Source organism: Macaca nemestrina, chromosome 1, assembly GCF_043159975.1.
Source record: "Macaca nemestrina isolate mMacNem1 chromosome 1, mMacNem.hap1, whole genome shotgun sequence".
NCBI classification, from domain to species: domain Eukaryota; kingdom Metazoa; phylum Chordata; class Mammalia; order Primates; family Cercopithecidae; genus Macaca; species Macaca nemestrina.
This window is the reverse complement of record NC_092125.1, coordinates 4,100,577-4,113,097: the sequence shown is the minus strand read 5'-3', so window position 1 is coordinate 4,113,097 and position 12,521 is coordinate 4,100,577. Positions and strand designations below refer to the sequence as shown.

General features: G+C 39.9%; 1 protein-coding gene across 1 annotated transcript in view; it reads left to right on the top strand.

Moving 5' to 3' along the window:
* LOC105474697 (EF-hand calcium binding domain 2) overlaps positions 1 to 12,521 on the top strand; it is an 89,036-nt gene that overhangs the window by 68,337 nt on the left and 8,178 nt on the right. The window contains 1 exon segment of the mRNA XM_071068417.1: positions 10,128 to 10,258. Within this exon segment, the coding sequence (XP_070924518.1) occupies positions 10,128 to 10,258 (131 nt within the window).

Genomic DNA, 12,521 nt, shown 5'->3' with positions numbered 1-12,521 from the left:
CAAGCATTGGAGCGAATTAAGTATGCGTGTTTAAATATTAAGGGTGACTTCAAAAGAGTAGAAATTGAATGCATAACTTCCAAACTGATATAGAGGATGAAAGAATTAGAGGGCATTCAGTCAGTCCAAAAAGACAGAAAAGAAGCATAGAATAATCAGGTATCTAGAAAACACAAGATAATGGTACTTATAGTCATAATAGGCCAGGCGTAGTGGCTCACGCCTGTAATCCCAGCACTTTGGGAGGCCGAGGCGGGAGGATCGCGAGGTCAGGAGATCAAGACCATCCTGGCTAACACGGTGAAACCCTGTCTCTACTAAAAATACAAAAAATTAGCCGGGTGCAGTGGTGGGTGCCTGTAGTCCCAGCTACTCGGGAGGCTGAGGCAGGAGAGTGGTGTGAACCCTGGAGGTGGAGCTTGCGGTGAGCCGAGATTGCGCCACTGCACTCCAGCCTGGGTGACAGAGCAAGACTGTCTCAAAAAAAAAAAAAATTATGATAAATGCAACTGGATTAAGCTCACCAGTGAAAATAAATTGAAATTGGACTTCTGAAAAAATCCAGTATTATAATACATCAAAACACTTCTGCCATCTATACCTTCACATTATAAATCTAATTCTTTCTCATCATTTTCACATCCATTACCTTAGTCCAAGCCTTGTCATTTCTCCATGAATGACTGCAGTGGCATTTATTTACTTACTTTTCAGACAGAATCTCACTCTGTTGCCCAGGCTGGAGTGCGGTGGTATGGTCTCTGCTCACTGCAACCTTCACCTCCCGGGTTCAAGTGATTCTCTTGCCTCAGCCACCCGAGTAGCGGGGATTACAGGCGCCCGCCAACATGACCACGCCTGACCCAATACATGCATTTTTAAATATTTGAGATGGTATTCAGTCCCTACTCATTTCACTAAGAGAGGAAACCCATGAATAAATGTTAGAGTTTTTTTTTATGTCTGTGATCAGTGGTTTAATGTTACATTTATACTGTTGAGACGACTGTGATGTCAAAGTATGGCAGATACTCCCTAGTAACAGTTAAAATAATGTAATGACACTGCTGAGTCATTTCCTACACTTGGCATCTTGGAGGGAAGGTATCCTACTACCCCAGGCACACCACAAACCCCAGACGTCCCAAATCTCCATCTGTCGTTATTCTTAATTGGGTAAGTATCCTTGGATTGTTTTTTCTTTGAAACTTCAGAATTGGCTTTTGAGTTAGTAGAACAAGATCCACATAATCTACACCCTGGTGAAGTGGGAATTTCTATCAGCCTGTACCTGGACTCTAGCATTGAGGTTCTGGAAGAGCCCTGGGACTTCACATCGTTTGGAATTTGACTGTATCAGGTTTCTCAGAGAATGAGACAGGGTGGGAGTAATTATGTTCTTATTTTGACGTAGTTGGTGATATGAAATGTTTTATCTGTTATTTTTCCTACACGTCCTGCCTTTGGGAGATGTGGGAGAATGGAATCAATCTGCTCTAATTTTTGTTTATGTTAGAGGCTGGAATTTAATTATAGAGCTGATGGTACTTTGCAGATTAGTTAGTAATGGCTACCATCCAGCCATTACTTCTGAGTAGAATTAGGTAAATTTGGGGGAGTGAGGATAATATTTTGTAAAAAGTGTATACTGAGAGTATTGCTTATTTGTAATTGGTAGAAAGACATTAAATGATGCTAAAACCATGATCAGTAGCAGGAAAACAGGACTCAGGGAAATCTGCAAAAGTGGTTTTTTCTTTATTAGAGAAATAAAATGTGTTTTTATATAGAACAGAAACAATCACGGCAATAGACTAATAAATACGGTTTTATTCCAGATTTCTTATTGTATAGGTAATATCCAGATTACAAAAAAATTTAAATAAATAGGAATTTCCTTTCCAACAATGCCATCACCTTAGTATAATCATTGTTAATATTTTGGTATACTTCCTTACATATTATTTTTCTGTGTAGGTTTTTAACTGGACTGTAATTTTTTGTTGCTATTGCATTCTTTTTTTTTTAGAGACTGGGTCTCACTCTGTTACCCAGGCTGGAGTAGTTTGGCACGATCATAGCTCCCTGCAGTCTTGAACTCCTGGACTCGAGTGAGCCTCCCATCTCAGCCTCCCAAATAGCTGGGACTACAGGTATATGCCACCACTGCCAGCTAGTTTTTTTTTTTCGTAGAGACCCAGGGCCTTGAAGTGTTGCCCAGGCTGGTCTTGAACTCCTGGCCTCAAGTGATCCTCCCACCTCAGCCTCCCAAAGTGCAGGAATTACCAGGTATAAGCATGTGAGCCACCATGCCTGGCAGAACTATAATTTTTTTTTTTTTTTTGAGACGGAGTCTCACTCTGTTGCCCAGGCTGGAGTGCAGTGGTGTGATCTGGGTCACTGCAAGCTCCGCCTCCTGGGTTCACGCCATTCTCCTGCCTCAGCCTCCCCAGTAGCTGGGACTACAGGCACCCGCCACCATGCCCAGCTAATTTTTTGTATTTTTAGTAGAGACTGGGTTTCACCATGTTAACCAGGATGGTCTCGATCTCCTGATCCCGTGATCCGCCTGCCTTGGCCTCCCAAAGTGCTGGGATTATAGGCGTGAGCCACCGTGCCTGGCCACTATAATCTTATAGTACAATTCAGTAGGTAAAATTCTGAATCTTGCTTTTTTCCACCTAATTATATCACAAATCATATCTCCATGTTATTGCAAAGTTTTCATTATAAAAATGCATGCTGATTAAATTGCTCAAGAAAAAAAAGGAAGGGAATGATCTCTCTTCTGTGCGTCACTCAGACACAACCAGAATGTTTTCCTTTTTTCACTCAGTATTAAATCAAAATGATTTGTCCCTTCTATTATCTAGTTTTTAGAAACCAGCATTTTAAGAAAGAAATCCTGTTACAGTATAACATGGATGAAACCTAAGGTATTATGCTAAGCAAAGCAAGCTACAGTTGACCCTTAAACAACATGGGGGTTTAAGGCACCGACCCCCCTGCAGTTGAAAATCCAAGTGTAATTTTGCCTCCCCTGAAACTTAAACCAATAGACTACCATTGGCTGGAAGCCATATCAATAACATACACGATCAGTTAACAAAAATTTTGTATGTTATATGTATTATTTACTGAATTCTTACAACAAAGTAAGCCAGAGTAAAGAAAATACTATTAAGAAAATCATAAGGAAGAGAAAATATATTTACTACCCAAAAAGTGGAAGTGGATCTTCATAAAGCTCTCGTCCTCATTGTTTTCACACTGAGTAGGCTGAGGAGGACAAGGAGATGAGGGGTTTGGTCTTGCTGTCCCAGGGTAGCAGAGACAGAAGACAATCCATGGAGAACTGGACCCATGGATTTCAAACCCATGTTTGAGGGTCACCTGTAGTTATAAATATTAATGCACAAATACTGCATGATTCCACTTGGGAGGTATCCAAAAATAACCCAACTCCTAGAAACAGAAAGTAGAGCCGTAGTGGCCAGGGAATGGCGGAGGGGGAAAAGGGGAGCTGCTGTTCAATGAGTATAGAGTTTCAGTTTTGCAAGATGAAAATGTTCTGGAGATCTGTTATACAACAATGTACATGTAGTTATCACTGCTGTACTGTACACTTAAAAATGGTTAAGGTGGGCTGGGCATGGTGGTGCACCCCAATAGTTTCAGCTACTCGGGAGGCTGAGGCTGGAGGATTGCTTGAGGCCAGGAGTTTGGGACCAGCCTGGGCAACATTGTGAGACCCTGTCTCTACAAAAAAATTTTTAAAAATTAGCCGAGCTTGGTGCCTATAGTCCCAGCTACTTGGGAAGCTGAGACCGGAGAATCACTTTTGCCCAGGAGTTTAAGGCTGTAGTGAGCTATCATGGCACCACTGTACTCCAGCCTGGGCAAAAAAATAAAAAATAAACCAATAAAGTATACAGAAGGATGTGCATAGGTTATATGCAAATAGTGTGCCATTTTATATAAGGAAGTTAAGCATTTGCAGATTTTGGTATCCATGAGAAGTCTGGGAACCAATCCACCATGGATACAGAGGGACCCCCATAGTAATATCATTAATATTTTCCATGCCAATGTTCTGCTCTAACAGGAGTGTAATTGCTTCCTAATATTTAATTATATGGCAATAACCATATTAATAAATAGAAACATAATATTCCATTAAATGAATATTCCATATTACATATCCATTCATCTATTGGTAAAGGTTGCTAACAATTTTTAATATCATGGATACCACATGATAAACATTATTGGATAAAGTATAGGCCTTTTCAGATGTCAGAGGGCCTTGTGAAGCAAGCCGTGGCAGTCATGGGTTACTGAAGGGTTTTAAATGAGAATAACATGACGAGATTTGCATTTTATTTTATTTTAATTCATACTTGTTTTTATTGAATGCGATTGTACTTTAGACAAACCAGTCTGATGGTAGTAAGAAGTTAGATTGGAGTACTTTATAGTCATCCTTTCCCTGGGTCATATCTGACAGCTTGGAGCCCTTTGTACATTTGGGTAATTTTTTCCTAAATGCTTTTATTTATCTCTTTTATTCAGTAAAACTTAATTGCCATGTTTCTATTATGCTGTGGGTAGAATGTATGAGCCCCTCCAAAATTCATATGTTGGAGCTTAACCACCCCCAATGAGATAGTATTAAGAGGTGGAGCCTTCAGGGGGCAGTTAAGTCAAGAGGGTAGATCCGTCATGAACAGGATGAGCAATGCTATAGAAGGGCTGGAGAGAATGAGCTAGGCCCCTTTTTGCCCTGGCGTCCCTTCCACCACATTAGGACACAGTGCTCATGCCCTCTGGAGGCCACAGCATTCAAGGCCCCATCTTGGAAGCAGAGACCAGGCCTTCACCAGACACCAAGTCTGCTGGTACCCTGATCTGGGACTTCCCAGCCTCCATAACTGCAATACATGTATGCTGTTTATACATTTATCCAGTCTAAGGTACGTCATCATAGCAGCACAACTGGACTAAGACTGAAATTGATTTTTGTGGGATTGTTGCTGTAACAAATACCTGAAAATGTGGAAGTGGCTTTGGAACTGGATAATGGGTAGAGGCTGGAAGACTGAGGTGTGTGCTAGAAAAGCCTGGATTGCTGTGAACAGAGCACTCATGGTGATTCTGGTGAGGGCTTAGAGAAGAGATCTGTAGAGAGAGCCTAAATCTTCTTAGAGATTATCTAAGTAGACAAGAACAGAATGTTGGTAGAAATATGGATGGTAAAGCCAATTGTGTTGAGCTCACAGACGTAAATGAGGGATGAGGTATTGGAATCTGGAGGAAAGGACATCGTTGCTATAACACGACAAGGAACTTGTCTGAATTGTGTCTGCGCCTGTGCTTTATGGAAGGCAGAACTTAGAAATAATGAACCTTGGATATTGAAATTGTCAAAGAGTTTCTAAAAGTGGTAAGTTCCTGGCATTGACACTTTTACACATTGCTAATAGCAGTAAAAAATGGTGGTATTCATACTCCCTTCCTGGAGGGCATTTTAGCAATACTTATCAACAAGCTAAAAAAAATGTACAAGCTCTTTGATCAGTTTCTGGAGGAGATACTGTTATTGGGAACAAACACAAAGATTTTACTTCAAAGGTGTTAGTCACACTGTTGTTTGTAACAACAACTGGAGACAACCTGAGTGTCCATTAACACAAAAATGGTTGAACAAACCTTGGTCTGTCTGTGGATTGGAATGCTGTGCAGTCACTACAAGTATGTTGTAAAAGACTGATGCCACCACACACCTAAGAGAGTGGATAAAATCCAAAGCACTGACAACAACAAATGCTGACAAGAAAGTGGAGCAGCAGGAGCTCCCCTCCCCCGCTGGTGAGGACTTACCACATGACCCAGCAGTCACTCTCCTTTTACTTATGCAAAGGAATCGAAAGTTATGGCCACACAAACACCTGCACATGGATGCTTACAGCAGCTTCATTCATAATTGGCAAAACTTGGAAGCAATCAGATGTCCTTTAGTAAGTGAATGGATAAATCAACTGTGGTACATCCAGACAATGGAATATTATTCAGCACTAAAATGAGTCATCAAGCCATTAAAATACATTGAAGAAACCTTTTTTATTTCTTTTTTGTGACAGGGTCTCACTCTGTCACCTAGGCTGGAGTGCCAGTTCTCCCACCTCAGCTTCCCAAGCAGCTGGGGTTACAGGCACATGCCATGCCCAGCTAATTTTTTAAATTTTTGTAGAGATGGGCTTTTGCCATGTTGCCCAAGCTGATCTCAAACTCCTGGCCTCAAGTGAGCCTCCCACGTTGGCCTCCCAAAGTGCTGGGATTACAAGCATGAGCCCCCACACCTGGCCTCAGAGGAGTTTGAGGGCAGTGAAACTCCTTTGTGTGATACCATCATGGTGGAGACTTGTTATGCATTTGTCCAAATCTATTGAATGTACAACACCAAGAGCAATATGGTTTGAATATTTTTCCCTGCCCAGATCTCATGTTAAAATGTAATCCTCAGTGTCAGAGATGGGACCTGGTGGGAGGTGGGAGGTGTTTGAATCACGGACGAAGATCCCTCATGCATGGCTTGGGTCATCCCCTTGGTGATAAATGACTTCACACAAGCTCTGAGTTCACACAAGCTCTGGTCATTTAAAACTGCGTGGCTCCTCCCTCCGCGCTTTCTCTCTTGCTCCTGTTCTGGCCTTGTGATGTGCCTGTTGTCCCTTCACCTTCCACCATGACTGGAAGCTTCCTGAGGCCTCCCAAGAAACCAAGCAGATGCCAGCACCATGCTTCCTGTACAGCCTGCACAACTGTGAGCCAACTAAACCTCTTTATAAATTACCCAGTCTCAAGTGTTTATAGCAATACAAGAACAGCCTAATACAAAGAATGGAGCCTAATGTAAACTATGAACTTTGGGTAATAAAGAGGTATCAATCTAGTTTTATTTATTTATTTATTTTTGAGACAGAGTCTCACTCTGTTGCCCAGGCTGGAGTGTAGTGGCGTGATCTTGGTTCACTACAACCTCTGCCTCCCAGGTTCAATTGTTTCTCCTGTCTCAGTCTCCCGAGTAGCTGGGATTACAGGCATGCACAACCACACCCAGCTAATTTTTGTAATTTTAGTAGAGATGTGGTTTCACCATGTTGGCCAGGCTGGTCTCAAACTCCTGGCCTCAGGTAATCTGACCACCTCGGCCTCCCAAAGTGCTGGGATTATAGGCCTGAGCTACTGCGCCTGGCCAGCTTCATTAATTTTTAACATATATACCACTCTGGTGGGGACGCTGATTGTCGGGGAGGCTGGGGATGGGGAGAGCAACCCAGGGGAGGGGGTGTGGTATGTGGGAACTGTCTGGACATTCTACTCAATTTTGCTGTGAACCTAAAACTACTCTTAACAATCTCAAGTTTATTAATTAAAAAAAAAAAGACTAATGGCTTGATAAGATGTTCACAGTGTGTTAAGTAAAAAAAAATAAATAGAGGCTAGAATTCTATTTCTGGCTAAAATATATATGTACATTATATATAATACATATACAAATATAATATGTGGATATAGCATTGTATTAATAAATATAAAACTACAACACAGCTCTCCAGCACTGTACATACGGAAGGGATCTGTAGATGACAGGATCAAATCCCAGAGTGATTTGTATTCTTTGTGCTCTTCTGTGGTTTTCACTGTTCCACAAAGAACATGTATTATTATTATTATCTCTGTAACAAGAACAAGAAGAAAAGAAAACTGCATTGTATTGTTCAAAAAGTTGTCTAGTGGTCACAAAGACACTATTGAAGATGCATGTTGAAAGTCTGAATGAAGTTGGTTTTTGCAATGTAAAAATTAAAAGCGATATTTTTAAATTAACGTTGTTACATACGTGATCTTAAATATATCTGTGGACGTAGTAAAGTTTATATATTTAACTTGACCAAAACTCCTTTAGGGGATTTTCTTATTAGGGAAAGGAGGCTCACTTTTTTTCATCACTGTATTCAGATATTTATTGTGTTAACCACTGCTCCTTTGCTTAAATTAATTGCAACCCGGAATAAAGCTTTTCCTCCAATCGTATTGCAACACAGCTTTCCATCATTGTTTTTGGTCTGAGTGGGGTTGAAGAGTACGTTAGTGAGGTGACTGTTCCAACACCTGCTGCCTCTCTCAAATACAAGAAAACTCTACTTGGCGTGGGGAGCGGCACTCACAATTCGGTAGAGAAACTGGAGCTGGAGAGGATGAAACAATTAGTGTAGCTGGCGCCCCTGAAGCCCCACCCTCAGAGGATTCAAACAGGGAAATTAATGGCCTGACAGGCACTGATGCAGCCTTTCCCCCATCTCTTCAAATTGGAGAAACTCTCAGTTGGAAGGGACCTTACTAAGTACCGGATTTAGCCACCTGTTGATTCTTAGAATCTCTGATGATCCATCTATTTTTAACACTTGCACTGAAATAGGAAAGGAATTTATAACCCAGAAGGTGCGTGTAGTCTTATGGTTGCACAACAGCCTCTGGAATCTTTAGAATAAATAATTTTTCCAAAGTAAGTGGCTTTAAATTTTTTTCTTTGTAAAGACAACATTTTTGGTAAATGCCAATTTTTGTGATTTTATTCTATCCAAGGTAGAGAAATATTTTCTAAATTGTGTTTGTGTTTTGGTTTTGAAACATAATTATGTCAAAATTTGTATATATACTATTTAGAGCCTAATGTGAACTATCTCGTGGTTTTTATATTTTTTACTACAAATAGTTTTAAAAAATTCGCATGTATATCTCATTTGGTGACCTAGAACTAGTTGAAATGTAGATGCTTTATAAACCATCTTAACTACTGACATTATCTTGTTTTTTGTGAAGCATGAAATAGTTCAGTTTATTGACTGATTGTTATGTCACTGGGGAGAAATGAATTTTCACGGTGTGTTTTATTGTGCCTATTCAGTGGGTTCAGCATTAAAATAAATTAATGCTGTTATGAGAAAAGAGATGGCCTGATGATTTATCGATGGAAATGGAAGAACTCCAGGCTGTGATCCCATCAAAACACCTGACTGACTCTGACGCCCTCAGATAGGCACTTAACCTCTCTGTGCCTGTATTTCCTCAAATCCCAAATGGATTAAGAAAATTGATTTAGACCAAAGTAGAGTGAGAAACACAGTATTTGCCACATGCTTTGAGGCTGAGATAAATGTTCATAGTATAAAAAAGTCACACCGTATTTATTGAGATGGCTGCACATTGGGGAAGAGGAAGCAAAGAGACTGTGGCGTGCCCGAAGGCACTGTGTGAGCCTCCAGAATTTGGGCCCCTTTGTGTGGCAATGAAGGCAGTATATTTTCTTCAGGTCACCTACTCCACCTTAATTCTTTGGAGGAGGAGAAGCCAGGCGTATCAGGGCCTTGGTTTTCCAGGTGAGCATCTGCTGGCACACTATGAAGATGAATTCTCTGCAAACGGTACTTTTAGCAGGCTGCACTCGAGGGGTCTTCCGGCGAAGACATTTTTCCTTTATATGCATAAATGCTACCTGGGTTACTTTTAAATTACCGCTCCACATTGGCCCTTCTCTTAGAAGAAACAAACTAGATTTAACTTACTTTGTCTCATTCATGTTTGCAGTAACAGGATGTATTTGTTTTGTGAGTTTCTTCTGTCTTTCGAAGAGAGGGATGTGGAGTTTGGTGGATATTTGTTGCTCTCGCCTTTTTTTCAGTCCAAAGAGGCCATGTGGGGAAACAGCAGAGGTGGAGGCATCACTGCTAACCCACATACCCTGTCCTCTAGACATGGGGTGAGGCAACAAGGGGTGAGGGAGAAGGTATTAAATGTGCCTAGCAATTCCATACATTATCTTATTGAATTGCCACATTCCGTGTGGCATTTTACGGATAGGTGACAGAGGCAAACTTCTGTATAAACAGGTGGGTCTACATGGTGGGTCAGTGAGGATGTGCCTGAAATTTCAGCACCGGTGATTGAGTCTTTTAGGAAAAAGTGTCATTGCATGTCATAGAACCAGAAGTGTATACACTGCTGGTAGAAATCATCATCATCATCATCATCATCATCATCATCATCATCATCGATTCTCACAGTTCACAGAGCACCTTCATATCTCATGGAACATCATCATCGTCATCGTCATCATCATCGTCATTGCCATCATCATCGACTCTCACAGTTCACAAAGCACCTTTGTATCTCATGGAACCTTCACAACCATCCTGTAGGTTACTGTTCCCCCTGTATTAGACATGAGCATGCTGAAGCTAGAGGATGAATTTTAATAACATTCTTAAGTATTATTGGTTTAACATGGGGAATATATTGTGATTTTTCTCTATAAGAAAGGTAATGTCTTTTTAAATTATTTATCTATGTATTTACTTTTCATACCTAGTCCTGTAGAACATCTATTTTTTAAAAAAGATTCTAACCAATACAGAAAGAAGTCAAGTGAATTTTCCCAACACGACTTTGATTAAATGAAGAAATGCAATGACTTTGTAGTCTTTTCATACCTGTCTGATATAATGTACGGAATCTTTCTTGAATTCATTTCAGTATAATTGAGTTTTCTCCTGGAGAAAATAGGTTTAGATTGCACCATTTTTTCTGCATTTCTGCATCAACTCTGTGAGATACAGTTTGTTTGTTTTTTTTTTTTTGAGACAGAATCTTGCTCTGAAGTGGAGTGGTGTGATCTCTGAAGTGGAGTGGTGTGATCTCGGCTCACTGCACCCTCCATCTCCTGGGTTCAAGAGATCCTCCTGCCTCAGCCTCCCGAGTAGCTGGGACCACAGGTGCACACCACCATGCCCAGCTAATTTTTGTGTTTTTAGTAGAGATGGGATTTCGCCATGTTGGCCAGGATGGTCTCAAACTCCTGACCTCAGGAGATCTACCCACCTTGGCCTCCCGAAGTGCTGGGATTACAGGTGTGAAATACAGTTCTGAATTCTGAGTATCTGCTCTGCTTGATGATAGTGATTCAAACTTGATCAGACTTCTGCTTGATGATAGTGATTCAAAGTCTTTGGATAAAAATATGTCATATATATTTAGAATATATGTTAGTTATAATGTTTGTCAGAGCTGCTTTGATAGTGCACCACACAGAGTGGCTTAAACAATAGAAATGTATTGTCTCACAGTTCTCAAGGCTGAAAGTTTAAGATCAAGGTATCAGCATGATTAAACATCTACCCTATACTTCTTGTTCTTTTTTATGACATTGGAATATACCATATTTGAAAAATGCATTTTAGAAAAACTAATGGAATCCAAAAAAGTTTGGAGTTTAGTGACTAATAATATATTAATATTGATTCATTAGTTATGACAAGTGTGCCATAATAATGTAAGAGTTAATGATAGATGAATTCTATCACAAATGAAATTACAAATTATATTACAAAGCAATAGTAATCAAAACAGTGTGGTACTGGCATAAAAACAGTCATATAGACTATTGGAACAGAATAGGAAGCTTATAAATGAAGCCATGCATAAATGGTCAGCTAATTCTCAGCAAGAGTGCCAAGAATACACCATAGGGAAAGGATAGTGTCTTCAGTAAATGGTGATAGGAAAACTGTTATTAACATGGAGATGAATGATATTGAATCCTTATCTCACACCATACACAAAAAATCAACTCAAACTGGATTAAAGATTTAAATGTGAGACTTGGAGCCATAAAACTAGAACAAAACATAGGGAAAATACTCTTTGACATTGGTCTGGGCAATGATTTTTTGGATATGATACCAAAAGCACAGGCAACAAAAGCAAAAATAAACAAGTGGGACTACGTCAAACTAAAAAGTTCCTGCATGCAAAAGAAACAAGCAGCAAAATGTAAGGCAACCTATGGAATGGGAGAAAATATTGCAAACCATACATTTGATAAGGGGTTAATATTTCAATACATATAAGGAACTCAGACAACTCAGTTGCAAAAACAAAAACGACCTAATTAAAAAAAAAATGGAAAAAAGGACCTGACATTTTTTCAAAGGAGACATACAAATGTCCGACAGGTATATGAACATCATTGTTCATCAAGGAAATGCAAACCAAAACCACAATGAGATATCACATCACACATATTATAATGGCTACTATCAAAAAGACAAAAGTGTTGACGAGGGTGTGGACAGAAAGGAACCTGTCGGTGGGAATGTAAATTGGCACAGACACTATGGAAAACACTATGGTGGTTTCTCAAGAAACTAAAAATAGAATTACCATATCACCCAACAATCCCACTTCTGGGTATAAATCCCAAAAGAAATAAAATCAGAATCTCTAAGAGCTAGCTGTATTGCTATGTTTATTGCAGCATTATTCACAGTAACTAAGATATGGAAACAACATATCTATAGACAAATGAGTGGATAAACAAAAGGTGTGTGTATATGTACATATGTAATGGAATATTATTCAGCCTTAAAAAAAGGAGGTCCTAGGCCGGGCGCGGTGGCTCA